The sequence below is a fragment of the Lissotriton helveticus genome, chromosome 5_1, assembly GCF_964261635.1.
Source record: "Lissotriton helveticus chromosome 5_1, aLisHel1.1, whole genome shotgun sequence".
Classification (NCBI taxonomy): domain Eukaryota; kingdom Metazoa; phylum Chordata; class Amphibia; order Caudata; family Salamandridae; genus Lissotriton; species Lissotriton helveticus.
Window position 1 is genome coordinate 1,318,524,209 of NC_136065.1, and position 27,357 is coordinate 1,318,551,565.

The 27,357-nt window shown below is 44.1% G+C and overlaps 1 protein-coding gene across 1 annotated transcript in view; it reads left to right on the forward strand.

Annotated features, from left to right (window-relative positions):
- Positions 1 to 3,668: 3,668 nt before the first annotated feature.
- The window catches only part of LOC144755347 (uncharacterized), a 200,518-nt gene continuing 176,829 nt past the window's right edge, over positions 3,669 to 27,357 (forward strand). The window contains exon 1 of the mRNA XM_078644157.1: positions 3,669 to 3,816. Within this exon, the coding sequence (XP_078500283.1) occupies positions 3,812 to 3,816 (5 nt within the window). The 5' untranslated portion in view covers positions 3,669 to 3,811. The remainder of the gene's footprint in view (positions 3,817 to 27,357) is intronic.

Below are 27,357 nucleotides of genomic sequence, written 5' to 3' on the forward strand. Positions count from 1 at the left end.
TCCTTCTGTTGTTGTGACTTGTTTATGAGTTACGCTCCACTCATTGACTTTTAACTGAGAAAGTGTCTTCCAAATCAACATAACAATGCACATGTGTAGACGATCCCAACACGCACTCACCAGATCCGGTCTTGGTCTTTTAACAGGCAGTGCATTTGCCCAGGTGGGCGACTTCTGAGCGCTCTATGGTATATCCCATGCATTAAGGGGAGTACGAGTTGTGGTAAGGACACTATCACGTGGTGCACGTGCTCCAGGTACTTTATGGTGTCCTGCCATACACCAGAGTCACTATTACGCGGTCCACATGCTCAAGGTACTCCATGGTGTCCAGCCATATACCAGAATCGCACTTTGCCCTGTGATTGTCCAAGCGGGGTTATTTCCAAAGTTCCCCGCGGATAAGCCACTGCTCCGGGTGGGGCATCCGCTCCCCTCAATGGGGCCAACTGTTGCTATGAGTCAACTTCCCAAGTACTGTTTATTCCAGATACTGGACATACCCGAGCGCATACCGGCGAGAGGAAGCTCCTCGGGGATTGGTATGTGTTAACACTGATTAGCTATTCTTGTAGCTCTTCGTAATGTTATGTTTTAAATACTATACTACGCTCCTTTCTGTTTCCATGGTATCATCAGCATGAGGCTGGGGTTTGCCTGACTCTGCTATGGCCACCCCTGGTGACTTGGTCACACCTGTGGTTTTAGACCGGAACACACAGGTCTTTTTTGGGACGTTTGGGTCCATGGATTTTTTTTTGTGCAAGTTGTTGTTCTGATTTGAGTTGCAGTTCAAACGTTGCGGGGGTTTATTTTATTTTTTTTGTGCGGGGGACACGATGATGTCATTTTTGGACAAGTACATCAACCTTATTCTTACTTATGCATCTGGTGCTTCTTTTATAATAACTATGTAATTGAATAACGCAAACTTAATTTAATGATGGAATTTCCCTTTTTGGGGCAGTGGATGTTCAGCTGAAGGGCGGAGTTTGACCATATATACAATCTGGTGTTGATCAACAATCAAGATCAGAAAATTACTAAATATCCTGTCAGCTTAGGTTCACACTCTCAAATTTGTATCGCACCTAATATTATTGGAGTGTTTTCCACCTGTATGACATGTTTAGTTTCCGTGGGAAGAGTTAATTAATTTACTTTTTTCCCTTCTTATTTCCACATTGATTGGTGAGGGCGTTCAACTGAATGGCTGGATTTTACCATAAATACAATCTCGTGTCAAAATCACTAAATTACTAAACATCCTATACGCTTTGGTTTGCTTGCGAAGTTCGACTAAAGGGCTGGGTTTTGACAAAATGCAAACTGGTGTTGCACCAGTGTCAAAATCAGTAAATTACTGAACATCCTATCTACTTTAGTTCGCTTTCCTGAAGTTGTATAGCACCTGATACTATTGTAGTGTTTTCTACCTGTACCACATGTTTAGTTTCTGTGGGAAGAGGTAATGAGTTTTCTACTTTTCTTTTTCTTATTTCCCCACTGACTTATTGTCACATAATTTGTGTTTTAGGACATAACAGATGTTTTAAACAATTAAACTACGGATGAAGTAAATGTGTAACTTCTAGGCCTACATTTTCTTCATGGAATTCTTAACTCATTAAGCTATTCGATCACATCAGAACATTATGTAAGGAAAGAGCCAAGCAGTCCCCTAATAATAAACCTATATCTATCTCTCTCCCAAATATACTATATGCCACAAGGAGGCATGTATACTTTCTGAGCGGAACAAAAATGTATCCTGCTCTTAAATAGCATTGGTCACCTTAGGGCCGCTGCACACATAACTTTTAATTGCACGGGAGCCGCACTTTGTTTCAGCACATCACCCTCTTTCTTGTTTACAACAGAGTCGCCACACTTTATGTTTCAGCATGGCACCCAACTTTAGCAGGGCACAAGTCCTAAAAAAAGAAGTGGGGTGACGCTAAAGTCACGACAGGAAGTGACGTCACGAAAGGTGGCTTGCACCATCAGACTCTGCCTTTCCTCGCTCACCCCTTAGATGCAATTACATCAGAGAAGCCAATTCGTAAGCAGAGTTCTGAATGGGCTCCGATCTCGCCCCAGAGAGACCAAAGAGTAAATGTGTGGCTCCATTTGCTCCAGTTATCGAGCTCCCGGTAATATAGGTGGGGGATGCTGTCCACCCGCATGGTATCCCGACTCGAGCCCTGGGCTTTAGCTTTACAACTCCAATAGCTCTAAGTCTTTCAAATGCGAGACCAATTGCATTGCAAATGCATGTTGAGTTTTGTTATTTACAATGTTTGGTCCTTCTTTTTGCCAAAGGTATGCCTATATCTCTAAGATGCTATTACATTATTGTTCCTTTTATAGAACATAACTCTGACTAAACATTATATCTTTATTTCAACTATTGGACCTCTATTACACTGTATCTTGACTCAACCTTCTCACCATCTCCTTGGTGCCGGCATTAGTGCTGCACGTGCCGTGAAGATCAAGGAAGCTTGAAAGGCCATCTTTCTATGGTAGACTGAAAACCCAGTGTCCTGGTTAGTGGGGAAAACCCCCGTCTCACGTGATAGTGCTAGGTAGATCTTAAACTTGTTAAGATCCAGCAAAGAGTGTCACTTGGTGGTGTGCATGATGATTATTGTTTAGTCAGAAAAAAACGTTAACAATACGTATTGGAACTGTAGAAGCCTGTCCTAATCTCTGTATTTAGGGTGCGAAAATGCTCATTTTCTGTGGGATTTTCCCTCCGTTCCGGTGAGGAATCGGGTAGGATTTCTTCTGTATTTCAACCAACAGAGGGTTATTTCTGCTGGTATATTCATTTTGAAGCATGCCAAAGTGACTGCGATATTGAAATCAGCCGTACAATGGTGACCTGGTTGTTGTCAAAATCTTTAATGGCAATTAGAATATGTTGCAATCGGAGAAATGAAACATATGTTGCCATGGGGAAAGGAAAATATAGGCTAAGTATCACAGTATCTGCTCCGGTAATAATGAGTGAACCTACTCTGGCTAAAAATCGAGAGAGCTAGCCCACAGGAAAGAATGAGAACCTTTTGTAGCAAAAACATGAGAGCGTGACAGCACAGAATTACGTATGAACAGAAAGCTTACGTCAGGGAACTGCCCTGCATTTTTGATGGAGAACTCTTGTCTGTCAAACTATATCGGGCCCTAAATCTGCTCTGTCAAGTAGTGCACTTCCTTTTACTTGGTTATTTTCTCACATGTGCTCCAGAGGTTACATCTTAATGATAATCCAAAACACAGAGAAAACCCATATTCTGCTGGGATAAGAATCCGAGTGTGTCCTGTCACTAAATGTCTCTTCTTTCCATGTCCTTCCTCTCTTTTCGCCTCCTGCTCTCTTAACTGGAGATGTGGCATGTTTGTTTTACTCACTGGCAGGTCACCAAATGATAGGCTTTTGCTTACCGAGGTCAGGTAGTATGTACTGAGCTGAAGTTGAATAGCGCGTTAATGTCAGCAAAATGGCTTCAAAGGTGCTGAAGAAGCACATGCTTTGTAAACAACACTGGGGGGCGCAACAGCCTCCACCACACTCAACACATAGTCCATTGGATCCGGTGCCAAGAATTTAACCACCTGAATCCCCTCCTTCTACCACGCCCACTTAATGTTATTTCTACCCAATGGCATTCTTCCAACTTATGACATGATAAGCATTTGAGATAAAAACTGAAATGCACAAGGGCATTTCTTCAGAGGGACAGAGAGGGACACACTACCCTTGGAGAAGCTCCCTGGAAAGCAGCGGAGGTAAACACTGGTAACCATGGGGTAAGTAATAATCCTATATTATTAGCATTCTCCTTCCAAACTGAACTGGTGTAGACCAGCCAAAGATCCTTAAAAGCACATCCACAGGCACAGTAAGAAGTGTGGAAGCAATCCGTTAAATAAGATTTGCATCATGAATAAATGGTGTTTAAGTTATGGGTTTATTTGGGGTTTTATAGGATCCTAAAACATCTCGAGTACTCCCACACTATTATTTAACAAATATCTTAGATGATGAAAAAACACTCGCACTGAGCTACGTGGATTGAATCTAAGCATCATACCCTACAGACTGTCGAACATGTAGTAACAAGGACTAGCTCAGCCTTGTTCTTAATTTAACTACAATGAGCTTTGTAGGGTTTGTAGAATGCGATGTAGGGTTATTGGAGCTAGATGTCTTTGTACCTTCCCAATATCATTTACAGTTTACTTTAGACCTTTTGGGGTACGAATAACACATGGGTTAAATCTTCATTACGGCACAGTGCGTCAATGCTACACTATTTTACCAAGACGCAAAGCTGTAAACATTTGATGGTAGTTGGTTTTGTAGAAGTGCTCGGTTATCTTTGCCCTGTAATATTACCTGGGGATCATTTATAAAATACATTGCAGGGCAGTTAGGAATGTACATTTCAATTAGTAAAGATCTTCATCAATAATCAACTTGAATTGGAAAATGCATTGAGTAAGGGAGACTGTATTATATTTGTAGTAATGTTAAAATATTTTCAGTTAATATCGTGATTAATGTAGATTCTTACATTGATTTACAGTTGTTAGAAACATTGAAATATATATTTATATATTTGAAGTTGCTAACAATAAGTTAAATATTAATTTAAAGGCTTTGATAAAGTCTCAATCTAAGTATCTGCTTTACACCACACACACAAACGTACACAGGCACTGTCCTATCCAGCAAACTATACATTCGCAATGTTCGTTATAATTGTGTACACGTGCAGATATAGGACTGCCAAAAAGATAATCAGTTTGCTTTAGAGTCGTACAATATGCTAATATATGACATGAAAGACTCGTGTTTTAGGAGCTACCCAGTAGAACAAGGACTGGCTTCAAGATGTTACGTTTGTTCACAATGTTGGGTCACCAATGGTTTGCTAATATGATATTTCTAAATGCCTACTCCTTTGTTTTTATTGCCTGAAGTATCCAGGCTTGATAGTTCTATTTCCAATGCTAGTGCAACTCTACCATTACTTACCTCACCTGGGACCATGTGTACAAATCACTTTTGTGGTTTGAAACGGGATGAACTGACTATTTCTGACCGCAAAAATGCTTTTACAAATGGTCAAAGCACAAATTGTGATTTGGTGACACCTTCCTGAATTGCAATGTGGATCTGCTGTTCAGTATTTGGAAGGGGCATTATGATAAATGTCTATGTGAATATGTAATGTTTTTGTACGCTTCACCCTGCGTGGTGACTGCAGCTGGGGACTGAGTTTCTTGGATAAAGTTTCTCTTTTCTGATGAAGGCACTCTTAAGGCATCCCACCCTCACCAAATGTGGCAGAAACGGGTCTCTAACAGGATCCTGGAAGTGTAGATTAAGTGAGAGTGCTTTAATTCAGGATAAGAGAAACTCCATCTACCAAGCTCAGTCCACAGCTTCAGTCAAACGGTGGCATTCAAAGCTTAAAGTTTTACTTTCGAGGTGGAATGCAGCATCCACGCAGGGTGAAGCATAACCAAGCATTACATAATCACATAGACAGATATCACAGGCTGTTTTGGGCGTCTCTTCCAAATACCAAATCTGAATGGTATATATTAATGTTTTGTGACCGATTTCCGGTTGCAAAACATTTGTATTTACAGACTCCTTGAAGTAGGTGGCAACCCATTTGCAAATGAAGGGTCCCAATGGGACCGTTTCCCCTTAGAGAAGGGGGAAAAATATTTTGAGAGCAGGCAGTGGTTCCATGGACTACTGCTGACTCTGGAAAAAAATGAAACTTCAAAGTTTTTTTTTTCTTCTTAAACTCATCCTGTTTCCCTTTGAGGAAAACGAGCTGCATTAAAAAAAAAAAAGTTTGCATCACAGACATGGTATTCTGGTGACCTCATCAAACCATAATCCCTGTGATTCCTAATGGGACGTCAATTGCAACCTACCTCATTATAGGTTCTGGAGTACTGAATTGCTTATCAGAAAAAGTGCTTCAACACCCCATCAGGAGTAGCAAGAGCTATATAAATGCAAGCCTTTTCCCCCCCTCTTGTATCACTCCGCTATCATTCTCTATCCAAATAACTGACCACCATATGCACCACTCAAATCAATTCACTATACTAATTCACCACTAATCCTTTATGGGTTCTGGAGTAACGTGCTACTTGCCAAAAAAGCACTTAGACGCCTCGTCAGGGATAGTAAGCGCAATATAAATGCAGTTACAATACAGTATAATATTAATGAGGCAGGTGGATTTGCGAACTCTTTGGAAATCGCTATTTAGGAAATAATTCTTTCGTATATTAGGAATTGCACTTTCCTAATTGTGATTCAGTAAGAACAGGAATTGGAAAAATCTTATTTTTTGTGCATATGGCCCCTAATCTGCTACAGAAATACACCACTTTCTAAGACAAAAAATGAGAGAGCCTGCATTGTCAGAGCATCAGGGAGCATGCTCTTGAAAACCATGAGAGAACCTGTTTTGGATAAAAATGTGAAAGCATGATTTGGAATAGAATTCGATAATCTGCTCTAGTAAAGAGTGAGAAAGCTTGTTCAGGCCAGGAATGAGAGTGCGAAATATGATAAAGAATTAGATATCCTACTATGGCACTGATTGTGAGCCTGGCAAGGAATGAGAGACCCGAGCGTGGCAAATGATTAGCACCTTTACTGGCGAAGAATGTGAGTGCTGTGCTATTTAAATATGAGTTAGAGCTTTCTGGAAAATCTCTGGTGGGTAACTATTTAATTACTTATAGAATTCTGTCCATTTAGTGTCACAGCCTACAAATGATAACTCTGCCTTTCACAATGACAGTGCAGAGCTTGAGAAGCTCTGTATGCCAATAATGGAATACATGCAAATTAAATGCTGAATAACATTGTGTAGAGGTATTCAGTCACTCAAGAGATGTGCCTTAATATTGTGTAAAATCACATTCACACAAAGGTTTGGGTGGCAGCATTACAAGGAGTAAGTTTGACTAAGGAAATGACAAACGAGATCTTCAGACAGTTCTCCATCAGAAGAATAGGATTACTATGCCACTGTTCATCATGCAGCCTTTAGGGTCAGGCTGGTCAGTGCAAACAGTTAAAAAACCAGCACATCACTATTAATTGAAAGTCGCATACCAATATCCCTCTCATAGCCTTGACACGGAGACAGTAGTCACCCATTTTTAAAGGGATTCCACTTTGGGGTGAATGCCAATTCCAGCAGAGACGAGTACTCTGCTATAGAGCATCTTATGACAAACTTTGAATTAGTCGACCACAAAATACAAAGGGTTGAAAATCTATACCTTTGAAACATTCATGTACATAAGTTATTGAATTGGTCCTGCTACTCTGCACCCACCCTGTATGGTGTCTGTAGGGTTGAAAGTCCCAATCGCCATGTGTGACTCTGCTCCTCAGTTCACTATGCTGGATGACCAGTCATTTTTACTTGTACAAAGGACCCTTTTCGCATGTCTCCAGAGAGCTGCTCCATATGTTGTCTATGTTGTTTCTCTATAGGATTATAGACTGTGTTGAGCAATAGAGATCTACTCAAAAAAGTGACCATTTTATCATAGGTGACTGCATGATAAGGTTATGACATAACTAACAGTGGGTTGCTGCCTAACTTTAGTCATGGGCACTGCAGGAAAGTGCCCTATTTGTATGGTCACCCACCATCACCCACTCTGTCCCAGTGCTGATGGTTATGACTCTGAAATTGCACTAGAGTCTGCTGCCCACACCCCATTGCCAGTACTCTCTCCCTAATAAACTGATATGTGTGAATTGGTAACCCAACTGGAAAAAATACTTCAACCTCCTTATAAGTCCCTCGTATATGGTATCAGTGGCACCCAGGGCATGGATGTTAAATGAGTACCAGGGCCTGAAGCACTGTTTGTGTCACCCTGAATGACTCAAGTAAACTATTTACAGCAGATCTGCCATTGCATACTGCGGGAGCAGTGTAAACTGCTCGAACTCCACTTTGTCCTCACCATGTGCAGCAAAAACAAAGCACTCATTTTAATACATACCAGTCACCCCTAAGGAAGGCTCCTAAGTCCAGAAGGCAGGGTACATTTTATTAAGGATGTTGACATGAAAGTGCAATCTTATATGTCCCTATGTGGCCTTTAGCATTAAAGAACACTATAGTGCTAGGCGGTCATTAGGATAACATGGGCTGGCACCTGGGCAAACCCTAGGTTGGCAGCTCCAATATGGTAACACCTAAATGTGCTGTCTTTGGTATCAAACAATGTGCCTCATCACCCTTGATCTTGTGTCGAGGACGATGTGTCATGCACACACATGCCTACCTTAGAGGTTTCCCACCTGGTTGCCTCAGCCTTTCCTGTGCTCTTGCTGCCATCCTGCGATTGTAGCTGCCAAGACAGGAATCTGACCACCTGCAGGAGTAAGAAACAATGGCCTGGGCGGGAAGGAGGTTACACTTCCCTCCTTGACAGGCTGGCTAGTGAAGTGGCACGTCAAGGCATTGAGCTTCAAAGGCTGCTACGTCCGTGGTATGCAACCAGGCTGCCTCCTAAAGGATGAAACAGCCCTCCCCCTGCCCCAGGCTCATTTTCAATGGGGCAGGCAGGGAAATTAGGTATTCAGGAGGTGTACACCCCCAGAAGGCTAGCCACACACCTAGGGTGGGTGACCTGGTCTGTACAGCTAAGGAAGACTTATCCAATTTTTAAAAGTGGTAGAATAGTGGGTTTTGTGTATAAAAGGTGACCTACAACACCGGATGTGGTCACTTCAGGGGAGGATTAGCCGCTGAGGCTAGTAGCCAATAGGCCACTTCCACTCACACCCCAAACCCCCCTAAATCTCAGATCTAAGGGCTACCCCTAATTCCAGAACCTCAGTTGTGATCTCACTTGCAACACGGACAAAAGAAGAGACCCATGTCTGCAACAAAGGAGCTGCACAAACCAAAGGCATGATACTCTGCACCCGTGACAATCTTCTGGAACTGCTTGAACGTGGCTCATCCTGGACCAAAGTTCAATTCCACCAGACAGAGGGACCCTTTGGAGAGCCAAAGGCATCAACAGACTCCTCTGGACTAGTGGCATTTGTCCCCTATAACCGCAAGTGAAAACAACGTACCGGAACTGAACAATTGCTTGTCATCGGGCCATCCGAGGGATCGCCCAGACGTAGATGATTCAGTGCATTGTGAGAAAAGTAGTCCTGACCACCACAAAGTTTCAGAAGGCTACTGTGTCCCCAGGACCTCAGATCATCAAAATCACTTTCTGCTCGGCTTACTGCTGCCAAGGCTTGTTGTTCGCCAGTCCAACAACCACCCCCTTTACATTGACGCTGCACCTCCAAAGAACACTGCAAAACCTTCCTCCAACATCAGCATTCACTTTGTTGTTGACTTCTTCCAACCTGTTTCCCACCAGTACCGTGTAAGCATTTAAACCAGCTCTCCGATGGCTCCCACTTTAGCATTAAAGACAGCTAGGATAACTCTCCATCCAGGCTTCTCGAGACAGGTAAAATGAAACTTACTGTTGCGGCTTGGTCCTGGGACCCACATAACCTTTACCCTCCTTCCACGCAACTCGACTGCTAGTGACCAATTGTCAAAAGTGATTTTAACCATTGACCGCAATGCTAAAGTTATACAGTATTATCTCCTGGTATATGTTTGTGATCTCATTCATTATGATGTCTAAATTAGGATAACAATCTGCATATGTTTTATAAATTGCTGTCTGATGTATTTTGAGTTGTGTCAATTACTTATCGTCCATGTTGGTACACTGAAATGCTTAACACGTTCCTTTATTAAAGTCTGACCGCTCTTTGCCACTCTGCCAGGACTTAGCTAAGGATTGATTATTGTGAATCCAAGGACCATCTTTGGGGTATTATGAGAGTATTGCATGGTGAATCCTAACTGCATAATGGTGCACCTTCCTACAGGTACAGGCCTTTTTACTTGTATCACAAAGTGGGTGACTGCTTTTTGCTTTCCGTTTAAAAGCATAATATGTTTGTGTAAGGTAGTGAATTGACACCTGAAATGTGGGCTGCCGTAGTTTGGACCCCCTGTTTGTTTGTAGGAGGCCCGAGGTTAGTGGTTGCTTCATATCTTAGTGGTAGTAAGACACCTGCTGTATGACATTGTGCATATGCCTCATGTGGTACACAAACAAAGATGCGTAGTCCAGGTGTAGTAGAAGACTCCTCTTTATTAGCAGGTAGTTAGGTGGCAGGTTACAGGATAGGAAGATACAAGGAGAAAACCCCACCAGGAGCGAGCTACCAGCTCCTCAGCCTGAGATGACCAACTGACTCTCTAGCCACAGTCAGGTACTTAAACATTCTATGATGTCACAGGACATTCTGATGCAGTGGTGGAGGGGAAAAGATATAGAAAGCATTTACCACACATCCTCTTCCTTTAGCGAACAACAGCAATTAATAAGTTAAGACAGAACAGAAGAATCCAGAGGAAACTGTAGACATTAGAGCAAGTCAAAGAGACAATTAGAAAAGCAGGAAACACAAGCGTGGAAGCAGAAACAAAGGAAATATAAAAGAGACATGTAGAGAGATATTCATAAAATGCACAAATGGTCATGGTTGAACAAAACACAAGAATGCAAATTACATAACATGCCCTTCCACCCTCCTTAATAAAACAAGGTAGCGATCCCGGTAAACTAAGTAGGGTGTAACAACTAAATGACAAAATATGTGCAGATGGAAGAAAGCACAAAAAGATGAATTAGCAACCTACACAGAAAAAGGGTATGCCTTGCAATAAAGACTAGCGCATGACGTGCACTAACAACCTCCCCTCCAAGGGTACACCTAGAAAGCAACCTTTAAACTGTGGAACAAAACAACTCCCCAGAAAAGGGTACACCAGAGGAAAATAACACCCCTGGAACAAAGTACACAGTAGCTACACACTGACAATAGTGGCGCAACTACACCACGAGGTAGCGCTGACAACGCACCCCGACTACCCACATAGAGTGATGCAATTAAGACCAACATAGACAACCTCCCCTTACAAAAGGGTACACAATTGAACAATGTAGAAATTGTTCAACGCAACATCACTTAATGGCGGTGCTGACAACGCACACCACCTTCCCCAGAAAAGGGTACACATAGGACACTAATCCTTGAAACTTTCGAACAAAATAGTTACATGCAGACAACCTCCCCTAATAAAAGGGTACACCACGTTGAAAGTGTGCAACGTAACTTCTTCAAAGGGTAACAACAAGACCCTAGGAAACAAAATGTAGGTACTGACTGGTACCACAACTTCCCCACAACCTCCCCTAAGTAAGGGTACACCGTAGAGTACTAACCCTTAGTACATAAATGGGGCATTGATTAAATACAAACAACCTAGCTGACCAAGCAAGATTAAACACAGGAAACACACCCTGTAAAATCCAGACAGCAACATCCCCTATGAATGTATAGGGTACACCAAGAGGTAACATGACTCTAGTAAGCAAAATTTGGTACAGACTGACACCACAACCTCCCCAAAGTAAGGGTATACCATAGAGTAAACATGTTGCCTTAGGAAACAAAAAAACTGACACTTACCACTGTTAAGGAAAACGAAATCCCACATAAATATACATAATAAATGAAACCCCAACACAAAAATAAAAAACATGAGCTCCGGTGAGCGATTTCTCACCCGAGAACTTCTTGACTAGAATTGTCCATAAATTCCGATGAGTGAGTGCACACCAGGAAACATGGTGTGATATGCAGGCAAGTCCAGGATACTAATGACGTTCTTAATAACATACACACGAGCAGCGTGTGTTGTTGTTCCTCTACTGTCTATAACAATTCCAAAAAACAAATGCGCCGTGTAAACTTGAGACTACTACAGAGGATCGGCGTAGAATTTCCACAGAAGACCAATTCGACAAACCGGTTACTATGGTAACGAAAAATGGATTCCTTCATGACGTGTGCACAACAAAGAAGAGAGATTGGTAGGAGTCACGTAACCAAGCGTGTGACCTCAGCCAGAAAGAAGGAGACGAGTAAAACACCAGATTGGATGCTTAAACAGGCGTCATCGATTTTTTTCCATCAACTCCCTTAGACATTCCAAAACGTCATCAGAAAGGCAGAGGAGAGCAGGGAGTGCAGAGCGGATGAGAAGAAAAATGCCGTTGGTGTTGAAAGAGTGGTCTTGACACCATGTAGGTAAACCACAGTCAACTTGGTGCACTTTAAGCTTGAGACTAACAAACCAAGTAGGTAGCGTACAAGCAGCATAGTAAACTACGTGACCCTTCGCTCACGATAACAGATGCTGATGAGTTGAAGTATTCAAAACTTCCGCACAGTCACTTTCAAATAATAAGAAATAAATGTCTCACCAGATTGAATTCAGTTTCTTATCGTCTCCATAGATGAGAACAACGATCGTTTTAAAGAGAAATAACAGCCTCAAATTCGTCGTGTGTTGGTATGTTCGAAAAATGGCAGTTAAACTGTCATAAATGCGTGAGACATGTTAAACACCAAAGTAGACAAGGAAAAAAAAAACACATCGAAACCCAGGTTAAACACGTTTTTCCAAAGAAGCATGTCGGGTCCGATACTACGGATAGTGGTGGCTGTTTTGAAAGGGAAAATACTGCTAGCGCCGGTGCACGCACATCTACACACTTGTCACAGAGTAGTTGTAGAGACCATTGTGAACTGTGAACATGTAGAAAAGGCGAACTGTAAAGATGCACGAGCAGTAAGGAGATGCAGTAGGGTGATCAGGCCAGCTGAAACTCCTTTGTGGCTGGAGGAAGTCAATCTCCAGATGACAGCAAGACAGCAGTAGCTCCTTCACAAAACAAACGCCCAGGGTACAGGCTGTCCAAGATGAATAGGACACTGGTGGGGTTTGCTGGGCGTTGCTCCGATTACAAAAGATTATAAACTTACTTCTGTTTTAATTTTGACTGGGTCCCAAAACAGTCCTTGGTTTCCTTAGTGCTAAGTTACAGTCTTCTTTATGTGCATCATAGGTTAGTCCAAGAAACGTCGCCAAAATGTGGTACACAAACAAAGATGCGTAGTCCAGGTGTAGTAGAAGACTCCTCTTTATTAGCAGGTAGTTAGGTGGCAGGTTACAGGATAGGAAGATACAAGGAGAAAACCCCACCAGGAGCGAGCTACCAGCTCCTCAGCCTGAGATGACCAACTGACTCTCTAGCCACAGTCAGGTACTTAAACATTCTATGATGTCACAGGACATTCTGATGCAGTGGTAGAGGGGAAAAGATATAGAAAGCATTTACCACACCTCACTATGATGCTTTCTCCTGCCTTGCTTCCCCACATAGGAGTCGTTGTAATCCACGTACATGTCTGGATTTTTATTCATAGCCTCTTCAGTGAAAAGGGATGTTACCCTTGCAGTAGCTTCTAAGATGACACTTTTGAACAAAGGTGTGTCTCCAAGGACTGATTACGTCCACACAAGTGAAAGGTTGCTTGATATCCCCCATCTCATGTGTCTGTAACAGCTAAGGAACTAGTAGCTTAGCAAAGTCCCTAGATTTGCATAGATATTCTGGTCTTGGTACATAAAGCTGAGAACATTTTGGAATGCCTGCCATTACGATCAAGCAGAACATCAATTCCAGGAAAGATTAACTTGAAAGTGATTAATTTTCTCCATATGTTTGAAAAGTTCACCTTTTAAGTGAATGAGCTCTGCACCTGAGCAAATAGAAAGTACTGTGCCAAAGACTGGACATTTAGCTGCCATACATAAAGGAATATAACGTAGAAATATACCTGCTTTTGCTGTTACCGGAAGGAGAAAAGTACAGAGTGCCTAACATGGTGGAACCTTGCTTTATTCAAGATCAGAGCACCAGGTCTAGATACTCCATATGCCACCTACCATGAAGAGCGTTGAATTGCAAAGTATTGCTGAATTATTGGCCTGTTGCCGCTGGCCAGCCCCATCCAAGATTACTGACAATGAGGGACCTTCATTTCTCTGCATTTTCATGGGAGAGATCATAGTGACAGCAACATTGTTGTCCAAGCGAAAGTAAGGGAAGAGTTAGGAAGCTGTTGGGGCACATCACTATAAAAGACATGGACAGGCCTTATGCAGCTGACGCTTTGGGTCCCCAACTGCGTTGATGCATTCTGGCTCCACTACTGCTCATCACCTTGTTTGTCAGCTGTTACAGCTTGCTACTTAGACCCAATGTGGACAATGAGAGCGAATGATCTTGGAGTTTGTGCTCGGCGGCTGAAGACCTCAATACAAACGATGTTCCAATATGAGAGTGTCAGACATTCAACCACCTTTTTCTGCAGTTGCTGTCCTCCGGAACTTGAACTCTACTTCCATACAGGAGTTAAGTGCTGGGGCTATGTCAACCCCAACTGCACCCTGAGCTAGCTCAGCTAGTGCATCTACAACTGAGTAGCCATATCTATCACAACACTTAAGACCACCCATTCTATCCAGACGCTGCACCCAAGCTAAAGTGAGCTGTTAGAATGTGTAAATAAGTACAGCACACTCAAATGTGCAGAACATTCCCACTGATTTTCCCAATGCTATTATGCCTGTTTTCTACTGTGCTATTTAAGTTAACAAATAAAAACACTGAGTATACTATGTTGTTATCCATGTGCTAAATGAATCTAAGTTTCTCCCCCTCACCAGTTTTGTGCATAACCTTTTACTGTTCAACACCTGAAATAAATTCAAGGTTCCACACTTACATGAAGTCTGAAATTTGCTTATTAAGGCCAAAATTAGCTTCACCTCCTGGGAGACTGAGCATGTACTGCTGCCCCCTCCCAAAACCCTCTACTTTGTATCCATTTTGATCCCATAAGTAGCAATGGAAAGATACATGTCACAGAAACCGAAACTCAGACTATGGCGGTCTCAGCAGTGCTGGATGTTCTCATTAAAAATGCCTGAATGGGTGCTGAAAATCTACAGATTCGCTTACAAGGGCCAATATGAAAAGGAGGTTGAGTAGGTCAGAAATTTGAGTGTATGGTAACCCGAAGTATATCATGGGCTCACAAAATGGCTGCAATTAACAACATGGCATATTCATTAAATGCAATATAAATTGACATATAAGTCAATTCAATTCAATTCATCTTGATTCGATCTCGCAGAAGTAGATCATAAAATATACACACATACATACCATGATAAAAAGCATGTAATTACAAACTCATGTAAAAACATCCACAATAAAAAAGGGGGTTGTATATTAATTTACAATTTCTAAAGTGGCAGTGCCTACTACTCGAATCCGAAAGAATAGAATCTACTAAAACAGTGTAACGGATAAGGTGAAGGATGCGTGAAACGCAATTACCAATTTACAGTATATAGCCCACTGCACTGAAAAAGAAAAAGGATATAAAAATGATTTCGTTAAAACAACATGCTCCTTCTTTTAGCTAGAATACTCTTCAGAAAACTAGCAACTGCATGGCATATACAGTGATCATTGAGTTGCAACAGGTACAATAAAGCTGCTTTACACTTGAAGAATGTATGCCTGCGTAAAAGGGGTAATACACATTTTCTTGTAAATGGCAGATAAAATTGACAAAGAAACGCAAAGTGTAAAATAGTTTGACTAGATTGCTCATCATTTGGACAGGTGCAAATTGCGGCAGAAGAATACTACTAACCTAAGGGAAAACATATTAGCCAGCGAAAGGAACCTAACCTGAACCTTGCCAACAGTGTCCTCTCGTTAACATTTGCCACACATAATAAATATGGGGCAATAGTGGGTACCATTTGGATAATATAGTGGTCTCAGACTAAAGGTTTGGACACTTCCTTTAATTCCATGCTAACTTGTTTATGCTTACAGAAACACTCCAGAACCTAATTTTGTATATTTTTTCAACATGGTCGCGGGGTGCTCAAATAAATAAGCACAACCCAGTGTCATAAAGTAATCTTTAATGTATTTTAACCATGGTATGGCCAATCCTTGGGCACAAGATAAGCAATCTCTGATGACTTCCTGATTGAGCTCTGCTTTTTATTGATCCGAATTGAGCACCAAAGAGCCAGCGGGGCGGCATTGATAGTGTCTTATACATACGCCAAGCCAAGTTCCAGGCGCAATGGAAAATGCAGGGTTGACAGAGGAATGCATAATAGCCGGTGACAGAATCCATTCTCTTCCGTCTGGATTACATTAACATCCCTACATCCCCAGATACCCATTCCATATGTTAAAATTGGCTCACATTTCCGTTTATATAGCTCAAGGATAGGGGCAATAGGTATTTGGCCAATGGACATAGCAAGCGATGCAGTAGTAGGCAAAGAATTGGGACAAGCACACAACCTTTTCCCACCCCCCGCTTGATGCTAAAAGAGTTTGTGCATTCCCCTGCACTGCCATATCTACTTGTTGCCATTAGGTCATGATGTAAATGTCCTAAAAATAAGATCAGCCCCTCGTCAACACCCATGCTCTCTAAAATGGTCCACAGCTTTGCTCTAGAAACGCAGTCAAAGGCGCTTGACAGGTCCGTAAACGCCAAATATGTTGAAACACCCTTTACAAACTTGTATTTTGCCACAATTAGGTAAAGATTGAGGCACTGTCCAATAGTCCCAGGCCCCTTTCTAAACCCATATTGACTTGAGCAAGTATTCTATTTTTATTAGTCCAGTCAAGTAGGCGATCCAGATCTACCATCTCAATAATTTTTACGTTGGAATCTAAGAGCGATATTGGGCTGTAGCATTTAACGTCATGCACATTTCCTTTTTTGAAAACGGGGACTATGATTTAAGTACGCTATGATCTGGACACACCCATGCCACTAATAGAGTTATAAACAGGAGTGAGAACAGGAGTCCAAAACCATGGGTCCTCCCTAAACAGATCAAGTGGAACACCATCAGGATGTGAGGCCTTCTTACACCTACTGTTCAAAATTGCTTTTAAAACGTATTCATCGCTAAACTCCAATTTTTGACCCAGTGGGACCAGTGGCTGGAACACAGCCACATCACCACTGTCATTAAAATACAATCCAGCAAAGTGCACCAACCAAGCCTCACCCGAAATACGGACCGTTACTTTATCTTGGTGTATTAGAGGAGATAAAACAGATAACACAGCTTTCCAGAAGGCCGTTACTCTTTTAGTTGGCAAGCACTAACAACAGATTCCCATTTCTCCTCCTTTATGGTCTGTTTTCTGCTAGCTATAATGGCACTCTTGTCTCTCGGGACTGCTTTAAGGCCCTGCACAGGGATGTGTTGGCTGACCTGCATTCCTTGTCGAACCATGATTTAACTTGATGACAAGGCTGGGTAATAGGCCTGGATAACTTCTCCTTTATCCACAGTAAAAGAATGCGAAGTGAGTAGAAAAGTTTAAATACGTTAAAATAAGGGCCGGATTGCAAATTTCCAAATTGCATCTATTTACCAAGGCCGTGCTATTATGAACTACTTGTGACATAATGTACTTCCGATTAGTGGTTCGCCAAACCAATTTACGCCCTGCATCCTTTGTTGTTAAAACCTGCAGGCGGTAGTAACTTGTCCTTATTGTTCACAAATGGAGTCAGTAATTGTGCAGCAATCTGTTTATAATCACTATAAATCCGGGGAAGTATCTCCCTGTTTTTAATATTAGAGGACGTACTCCAGAAGGTAAAGATATAAGGTTGGGATGTCACATCCATTGTGGTTATTGCTCTTATCGACCACGCCTAGTTCAGCCAGTAAATGGAATAGAGCCCGCCCCCTAGTATCCATCATGTTGTAATCTGCTTCACGGATAACAGGATCAAAGGTGGTTGATGGTAAAGATGGTAAATACCCTATTTTAGCATTAAAATCACCTGCCACAATAAAATTCAGGGGGCATTCTGCCCAAGCCTCTTTATCCATCAGCATATCAATTACTGAGAAAAGGCCCTGAAAATTACAATCGCCCTTGCTGGAGAAATTATTATTGTAAAAATTAACCATATAAATCTTACATTTATAATTTCAGCTGAGGCAAAAGACCTGCACCTCCCCTGGCCCAGAAAGAGGGGAAAAATCGAACAACCAATATTTACTTTAAACCAGGTTGTAAGACCCCCTTTGGCTCTTCCCGCTGGAGATGATACCGCTGGCAGACTAAAACAAGTAAAACTGTTAAATGCTATCTCTTTCACGACCGAGGTTACCTGCATAAAAACAATATCATCATTCAAGATAAAAAGTTGGCAGTCTTTAGTGAAATTTTTTGGGGTTATTCCTGCTAAATTCCAACTTAAAATGTAATGCATGCACGGTCTGGACCACCTTCTTCCATTGAGACACTTGCCACTGACCTTTTGAGGCTTTGAGCTGTACGGAGATGGGGATCATTAGAGTTCCAGGGTTGGCCAAGGGGATGCTCCGCCCTCTTCAAGGGTGTCAATAATCTCACGCTTCTTATGTGGGCGTCAATCATTGTCGTCCAATCCAGACTACAATGTGAATCTATTTTTCAAGGGTACTATTGGTTGGAAAGGAATACCAGAAAAACACTTTTTGGGGCGACTAGCCCCTCAAGATTATGTTGTGCAGTAGCGTGGTGCTTATAGAAGAAACTGAGTGGCCCTATCTTAACGGAGCTAGTTTTAACCATACCTACACTGGCTTGGCAAAAAAATGTCGGGTTATGAAACATGACCATAACGTCATTGCCCTTGTAACCTTTCCCTATCCCGTCAACCCCTCCCACGCATCTTGCCAACAATATCTTGTTAGATATGTCTCAGTACCCAGTCACGTTCTTGCTCAGCCAAAGTAACATTTATTCATAAGGCCCCTTGTTGTTTCCATCTTGCCAGCTGAGAGACTGGGTACATTCACCAGCATGATAAAGTAGGGAGCAGACGCGGGAGGCAAATCAATTAACAGGAGCACAACCAGGCTGGGGTCACATGTTTCTGATTGCTGGACAACTTGTTTATCCCCGATAGACTTCACTTCCTAGTTCCCAGCTATCTCTTTAATAGGAGCTGGGCCAGTGCCAGAGACAGAAGCCTGGGTATCAACAACCTTCTCTCTCCTATAGTTAGGAGGACGAATTAAACGGGGAATAGAAATGCATTTGGTAACCTGAGAACTGGTACATGCCCTAGATGTTGGTAGCTCTGCTAATTTAGCTTCTATTTGAATCAGACAGTCAATGATGAGGCACAGTTTAACATCCAGTAAGTCACCTAACCTACCACTCAGTAGATCCCAGTTATTCGCAGCAGCAGCAGGTGCTGGTAACACCTCCTCATTACTGGGTATTTTACGGGGAACCTTTCTAGTTTTTGCATCTGGATCTTTATTTTTAAAAAATGTCCTCCTACAGTTGGGTTTTGGACTACCCTCTGAACCAGTCTCACAGTGGTGATCACTCTCCTCCATGCCAGTAGGGCCGTGCTCAGTATCAATAGACTCAGCTCCTTTTCCTTTTATTGAGGATGCACCCTCCAGGCAAACCATCACACCTTTGATAGGTTGACATCTCTCCCTTGAGTGAGCATAACCGGGTGGTCCAACAGAAGGACCTATGACCACAGCACTAGGTGTACTCAACCAGGGGGCGGAGGGGGATCTGTTGGGCTATGAATATCAGACTGGGACAAGAGGCCAATTAGGGCAAGCTCCTCAGGGGTAAGAGAAAGAAGCCACTCTACCATCCTCATTTCATTTGTTATCATGTCCATGGCCCAGGTCAAATAATTGTTAATTGTAGAGCGAGTACGGGGTAGTGGTAGCATACTGGTAGCGCCACAGGATCTCTTCTTTTTGCCCATACTCAGAGGATACAACAGACTGAATCAAGGTGAAGGCAGTAATAAAAGACCTCAAGCCTCCGAACAAATGTACACAAAATAAGGAGTTAAAGGCAGATGCAAAGTACGTGTGATGAATGGAGTTGGCACTAGCTGTCCTTCACCATACGCCAGAGTGTCCAAAGAAAATTCTCAGGGGGTTGTCCCAGCCCAGCCTCTTCTGGGCTATGATGGGCTAAGACAGGCCCGTCTTCACCCGGGCTGAGCCCGGGCAGGCCCGCTGGTGTCTCTTGCAGCGGGAAGCCTCAGCTAGTTTTCATAACAGTTAACTGTGCCTTCTAGGGATTTTGTTCAAAACACTCAGTTGGTTATTTCCAATCAATTACTTGTTGGTGAAGTCCCTAATGGTGACTGAGTACCAACGTCCACAGTCCCTATGGCAAAAATGGACACATGGCTAACTCTTGCAATTGGTTTGCTTCTGTATCATCAAAGTTGCGAACGGGCAGAAGTCGCTTCTCTGTTACAAACTCAAAGCTTTGATTCTTAATTCCTGCTCCTCCTTTGCGCGCCTGCCCATCCTGTCACAATCTTCGCTCTATTCAAATGTTTCATTGCCGCCCAGATAACACCTGCTTCCTAGAAGGCTCCCTTCAAAAAGCATAAAAGTCAAAATTAGTTTACAATCTTCACCAGCAGGAAAACGCTACAAATAACGTCGACAGTAATTCAGTGAGCTCAAAGGAGCTCTTGGCTCTGTTGTGCCGTGCACAACAGTCAATATTAGGCACAGGGATTGGCCACTTGCGTCTGAGTCACATAAGTCTCAGAGAACTGGCGTCACATACCTATTGTGCATATTGGTGTGTTTCACTTAGTACTGACCTGTTTACCACATGATATTCTCTGGTGCACAGGTGAAGTTATATGAGTTTGGGTCATTAGCATCCCAACATTTAAGCTCATTAGAACAGTACCTTTGCATGGTTAAATTACTTTCATATTTCACTATACTAATTCAACATTAATCCTTTAATGGGCTACGGAGTAGTGAGCTACTCATCAAAAAAGCGCTTCAAAACTCCATCAAGCGCTATAGAAAGGCACCCCTTTTTCCCTCTTTTATCCCTCTGCTATCCTTCCCAATCCAAATAACTGACGAATATCCACCACTCAAATTACTTTAATATTTCACTATACTAATTAAACACTAATCCTTTATGGGTTCCCGAGTAGCGTGCTACTCGCCGAAAAAGTGGTTTGACGCCTCGTCAGGGGTAGAAAGTGCTATATAAAGGCAAAAGCAATTACAATGGTTCTGTGAGTTCTAGAACTGTGTATAGCTAAAGAGTAAGACTTCCATGTTGTTTGCTATGTAATATACTTTAATACTGGTGCATCCCTATACAGAAAGAGCACAGAGGTGTACCAGCATGTGCTTTATTAAAAGTTGGACCGAACCACAACCATCTGGAAAGCTGGATCCCAGAAATGCGCATTTTCACATTGGGTCCACACGTACCCCATTATCAGTCGTGTTAGGCCCTAGTAAGGTCCTTGGTGGTTTAACAATGGTTGGTATTGGACCTCTACTGCTCTGCTAACTATGCTAGAGGTTCTCCCATCTTCCTTAGAGAGCAGACAGGTAAGCAAATGAGTCAAAACACAGCTGGCTGGACCGGTGTGAGGGAATAAACGTCCTTTTGCCGTCCCGAATACATGAGGATTCAGGGACGTCTACGCTCTGACTTGAATGAGGAGCTGTGGCACAGCCATACTCCATAGATCAAGTACTGAAGTCTCCCTTATCCCATTTTCTACTATCTGGTAAACCATAGAGTGGTAAGCCTTCACGTGTTATAAGTTTACTGTCTTATTTCATAGACCCGCCATGATTTTGCGATTTTAAAAAGAAATCGAGAAATCGGCATTATAAATAAAAAAAGCCGCGCTCTTTACAAAGTTCCCCTCGAAATATGAAGGATTTGCAGATATTTTCCGTCTCTCAATTCCCAAATTTTTGTAAGGGAGGACATCTAGTGGCCAGAGACGGAAAGTACATGTTGTTCCTTTCGCTCTTTCAGCCTGTGGTTGTGCAGTTTGAAAGGATGAAATCTCATGCAGGGATAAGGACATTTTAAGGATTTTGTGGGCCCTGGGCCAAAACGTATTTTGGAGGCCCCTGTTTGGAACAGCTTTAAATCTAAGATCCAACTTCAACTGTTTCATGCCCTCCTTGCACAGGCGCACTCTTCCAAATTATAAATGGGTTTACATCTAATATTCGTGGATAGTCAGTCATGTGTGTTTTCTGTATTGCAACACAGCAGCAGTTCACTAATATTACCTCAAATTATTTCTGTGGCACTCTTCCATTTCTCACATGTGAGGTCCTGTTTTGATCTAAAAGAAACTTTTTTTATGGATGTTACATGAAACATGAACACATTTCTCTGCAAAAACGTCTGTAAAAGGCTCTCACATATCACTTACAGTAAAAATAATGTAAAATAAAATTGTATTTAGAACAATCTGTTAAAGATGTATTTAAGGTCATCAAGGCATGGGTCTGTAGAACAGAACATGCACTATCAGGGGGGCCTTTCAAAGACTGGGACCCTGGGCCAGAGCTCCCTGTGCCCATGCCTTAAAACTTCTCTGTGGTACAAAAGGGGGTGGTGATGGACGGAGCATCTGAATCAATCAAACACTCACACCCAGTCAAAAGATCTGGGTTTAATCCATCACCGTTCTTTAGCCCACTCTGCCACCCCAGTTCAGACATGGCTATATGCAAATCAGTCTGACCCTGTGCCTCATGGGAACAGTCCAGCCCGAACTGCCAAGCCATGTCTTCCCTGGACCGGAAACAAGCTTCCGAGGACCGGTTTCTGGCATTCCAGCCGTCTTCAGCCCGGCTTGCTTGAATCCAGTGGCAAAGTGAGCAAGAGACTAACGTCTGAGCATACCCTGCCACACTTATGGCGGCCAAAAGTGGTACAAAAGGGGGTGGTGATGGACGGAGCATCTGAATCAATCAAACACTAAAATCCAGTCAAAAGATCTGGGTTTAATCCATCACCGTTCTTTAGCCCACTCTGCCACCCCAGTTCAGACATGGTTATATGCAAATCAGTCTGACCCTGTGCCTCATGGGAACAGTCCAGCCCGAACTGCCAAGCCATGTCTTCCCTGGACCGGAAACAAGCTTCCGAGGACCGGTTTCTGGCATTCCAGCCGTCTTCAGCCCGGCTTGCTTGAATCCAGTGGCAAAGTGAGCAAGGGACTCACGTCTGAGCATACCCTGCCACACTTATGGCGGCCAAAAGTAGTACAAAAGGGGGTGGTGATGGACGGAGCATCTGAATCAATCAAATACTCACACCCAGTCAAAAGATCTGGGTTTAATCCATCACCGTTCTTTAGCCCACTCTGCCACCCCAGTTCAGACATGGCTATATGCAAATCAGTCTGACCCTGTGCCTCATGGGAAAAGTCCAGCTCGAACTGCCAAGCCATGTCTTCCCTGGACCGGAAACAAGCTTCCGAGGACCGGTTTCTGGCATTCCAGCCGTCTTCAATCCGGCTTGCTTGAATCCAGTGGCAAAGTGAGCAAGGGACTCACGTCTGAGCATACCCTGCCACACTTATGGCGGCCAAAAGTGGTACAAAAGGGGGTGGTGATGGACGGAGCATCTGAATCAATCAAACACTCACACCCAGTCAAAAGATCTGGGTTTAATCCATCACTGTTCTTTAGCCCACTCCGCCACCCCAGTTCAGACATGGCTATATGCAAATCAGTCTGACCCTGTGCCTCATGGGAACAGTCCAGCCTAAACTGCCAAGCCATGTCTTCCCTGGACCGGAAACAAGCTTCCGAGGACCGGTTTCTGGCATTCCAGCCGTCTTCAGCCCGGCTTGCTTGAATCCAGTGGCAAAGTGAGCAAGGGACTCACGTCTGAGCATACCCTGCCACACTTATGGCGGCCAAAAGTGGTACAAAAGGGGGTGGTGATGGACGGAGCATCTGAATCAATCAAACACTCACACCTAGTCAAAAGATCTGGGTTTAATCCATCACCGTTCTTTAGCCCACTCTGCCACCCCAGTTCAGACATGGCTATATGCAAATCAGTCTGACCCTGTGCCTCATGGGAACAGTCCAGCCCGAACTGCCAAGCCATGTCTTTCCTGGACCGGAAACAAGCTTCCGATGAGCGGTTTCTGGCATTCCAGCCGTCTTCAGCCCGGCTTGCTTGAATCCAGTGGCAAAGTGAGCAAGGGACTCACGTCTGAGCATACCCTGCCACACTTATGGCGGCCAAAAGTGGTACAAAAGGGGGTGGTGATGGACGGAGCATCTGAATCAATCAAACACTCACACCCAGTCAAAAGATCTGGGTTTAATCCATCACCGTTCTTTAGCCCACTCTGCCACCCCAGTTCAGACATGGCTATATGCAAATCAGTCTGACCCTGTGCCTCATGGGAACAGTCCAGCCCGAACTGCCAAGCCATGTCTTCCCTGGACCGGAAACAAGCTTCCGAGGACCGGTTTCTGGCATTCCAGCCGTCTTCAGCTCGGTTTGCTTGAATCCAGTGGCAAAGTGAGCAAGGGGCTCACGTCTGAGCATACCCTGCCACACTTATGGCGGCCAAAGTGGTACAAAAGGGGGTGGTGATGGACGGAGCATCTGAATCAATCAAACACTCACACCCAGTCAAAAGATCTGGGTTTAATCCATCACCGTTCTTTAGCCCACTCTGCCACCCTAGTTCAGACATGGCTATATGCAAATCAGTCTGACCCTGTGCCTCATGGGAACAGTCCAGCCCGAACTGCCAAGCCATGTCTTCCCTGGACCGGAAACAAGCTTCCGAGGACCGGTTTCTGGCATTCCAGCCGTCTTCAGCCCGGCTTGCTTGAATCCAGTGGCAAAGTGAGCAAGGGACTCGCGTCTGAGCATACCCTGCCACACCTATGACGGCCAAAAGTGGTACAAAAGGGGGTGGTGATGGACGGAGCATCTGAATCAATCAAACACTCACACCCAGTCAAAAGATCTGGGTTTAATCCATCACCGTTCTTTAGCCCACTCTGCCACCCCAGTTTAGACATGGCTATATGCAAATCAGTCTGACCCTGTGCCTCATGGGAACAGTCCAGCCCGAACTGCCAAGCCATGTCTTCCCTGGACCGAAAAAAAGCTTCAGAGGACCGGTTTCTGGCATTCTAGCCGTTTTCAGCCCGGCTTGCTTGAATCCAGTGGCAAAGTGAGCAAGGGACTCACGTCTGAGCATACCCTGCCACACTTAGGCGGCCAAAAGTGGTACAAAAGGGGGTGGTGATGGACAGAGAATCTGAATCAATCAAACACTCACACCTAGTCAAAAGGTCTGGGTTTAATCCATCACCGTTCTTTAGCCCACTCTGCCACCCTAGTTCAGACATGGCTATATGCAAATCAGTCTGACCCTGTGCCTCATGGGAACAGTCCAGCCCGAACTGCCAAGCCATGTCTTCCCTGGACTGGAAACAAGCTTCTGAGGACCGGTTTCTGGCATTCCAGCCGTCTTCAGGCCGGCTTGCTTGAATCCAGTGGCAAAGTGAGCAAGGGACTCACGTCTGAGCATACCCTGCCACACTTATGGCGGCCAAAAGTGGTACAAAAGGGGGTGGTGATGGCCGGAGCATCTGAATGAATCAAACACTCACACCCAGTCAAAAGATCTGGGTTTAATCCATCACCGTTCTTTAGCCCACTCTGCCACCCCAGTTCAGACATGGCTATATACAAATTAGTCTGACCCTGTGCCTCATGGGAACAGTCCAGCCCGAACTGCCAAGCCATGTCTTCCCTGGACCGGAAACAAGCTTCCGAGGACCGGTTTCTGGCATTCCAGCCGTCTTCAGCCCGGCTTGCTTGAATCCAGTGGCAAAGTGAGCAAGGGACTCACGTCTGAGCATACCCTGCCACACTTATGGCGGCCAAAAGTGGTACAAAAGGGGGTGGTGATGGACGGAGCATCTGAATCAATCAAACACTCACACCCAGTCAAAAGATCTGGGTTTAATCCATCACCGTTCTTTAGCCCACTCTGCCACCCCAGTTCAGACATGGCTATATGCAAATCAGTCTGACCCTGTGCCTCATGGGAACAGTCCAGCCCGAACTGCCAAGCCATGTCTTCCCTGGACCGGAAACAAGCTTCCGAGGACCGGTTTCTGGCATTCCAGCCGTCTTCAGCCCGGTTTGCTTGAATCCAGTGGCAAAGTGAGCAAGGGGCTCACGTCTGAGCATACCCTGCCACACTTATGGCGGCCAAAAGTGGTACAAAAGGGGGTGGTGATGGACGGAGCATCTGAATCAAACACTCACACCCAGTCAAAAGGTCTGGGTTTAATCCATCACCGTTCTTTAGCCCACTCTGCCACCCTAGTTCAGACATGGCTATATGCAAATCAGTCTGACCCTGTGCCTCATGGGAACAGTCCAGCCCGAACTGCCAAGCCATGTCTTCCCTGGACCGGAAACAAGCTTCTGAGGACCGGTTTCTAGCATTCCAGCCATCTTCAGCCCGGCTTGCTTGAATCCAGTGGCAAAGTGAGCAAGGGACTCACGTCTGAGCATACCCTGCCACACTTATGGCGGCCAAAAGTGGTACAAAAGGGGGTGGTGATGGACGGAGCATCTGAATCAATCAAACACTCACACCCAGTCAAAAGATCTGGGTTTAATCCATCACCGTTCTTTAGCCCACTCTGCCACCCCAGTTCAGACATGGCTATATGCAAATCAGTCTGACCCTGTGCCTCATGGGAACAGTCCAGCCCGAACTGCCAAGCCATGTCTTCCCTGGACCGGAAACAAGCTTCCGAGGACCGGTTTCTGGCATTCCAGCCGTCTTCAGGCCGGTCTGTCTTGAATCCAGTGGCAAAGTGAGCAAGGGACTCACGTCTGAGCATACCCTGCCACACTTATGGCGGCCAAAAGTGGTACAAAAGGGGGTGGTGATGGACGGAGCATCTGAATCAATCAAACACTCACACCCAGTCAAAAGATCTGGGTTTAATCCATCACCGTTCTTTAGCCCACTCTGCCACCCCAGTTCAGACATGGCTATATGCAAATCAATCTGACCCTGTGCCTCATGGGAACAATCCAGCCCGAACTGCCAAGCCATGTCTTCCCTAGACCGGAAACAAGCTTCCGAGGACCGGTTTCTGGCATTCCAGCCGTCTTCAGCCCGGCTTGCTTGAATCCAGTGGCAAAGTGAGCAAGGGACTCACGTCTGAGCATACCCTGCCACACTTATGGCGGCCAAAAGTGGTACAAAAGGGGGTGGTGATGGACGGAGCATCTGAATCAATCAAACACTCACACCCAGTCAAAAGATCTGGGTTTAATCCATCACCGTTCTTTAGCCCACTATGCCACCCCAGTTCAGACATGGCTATATGCAAATCAGTCTGACTCTGTGCCTTATGG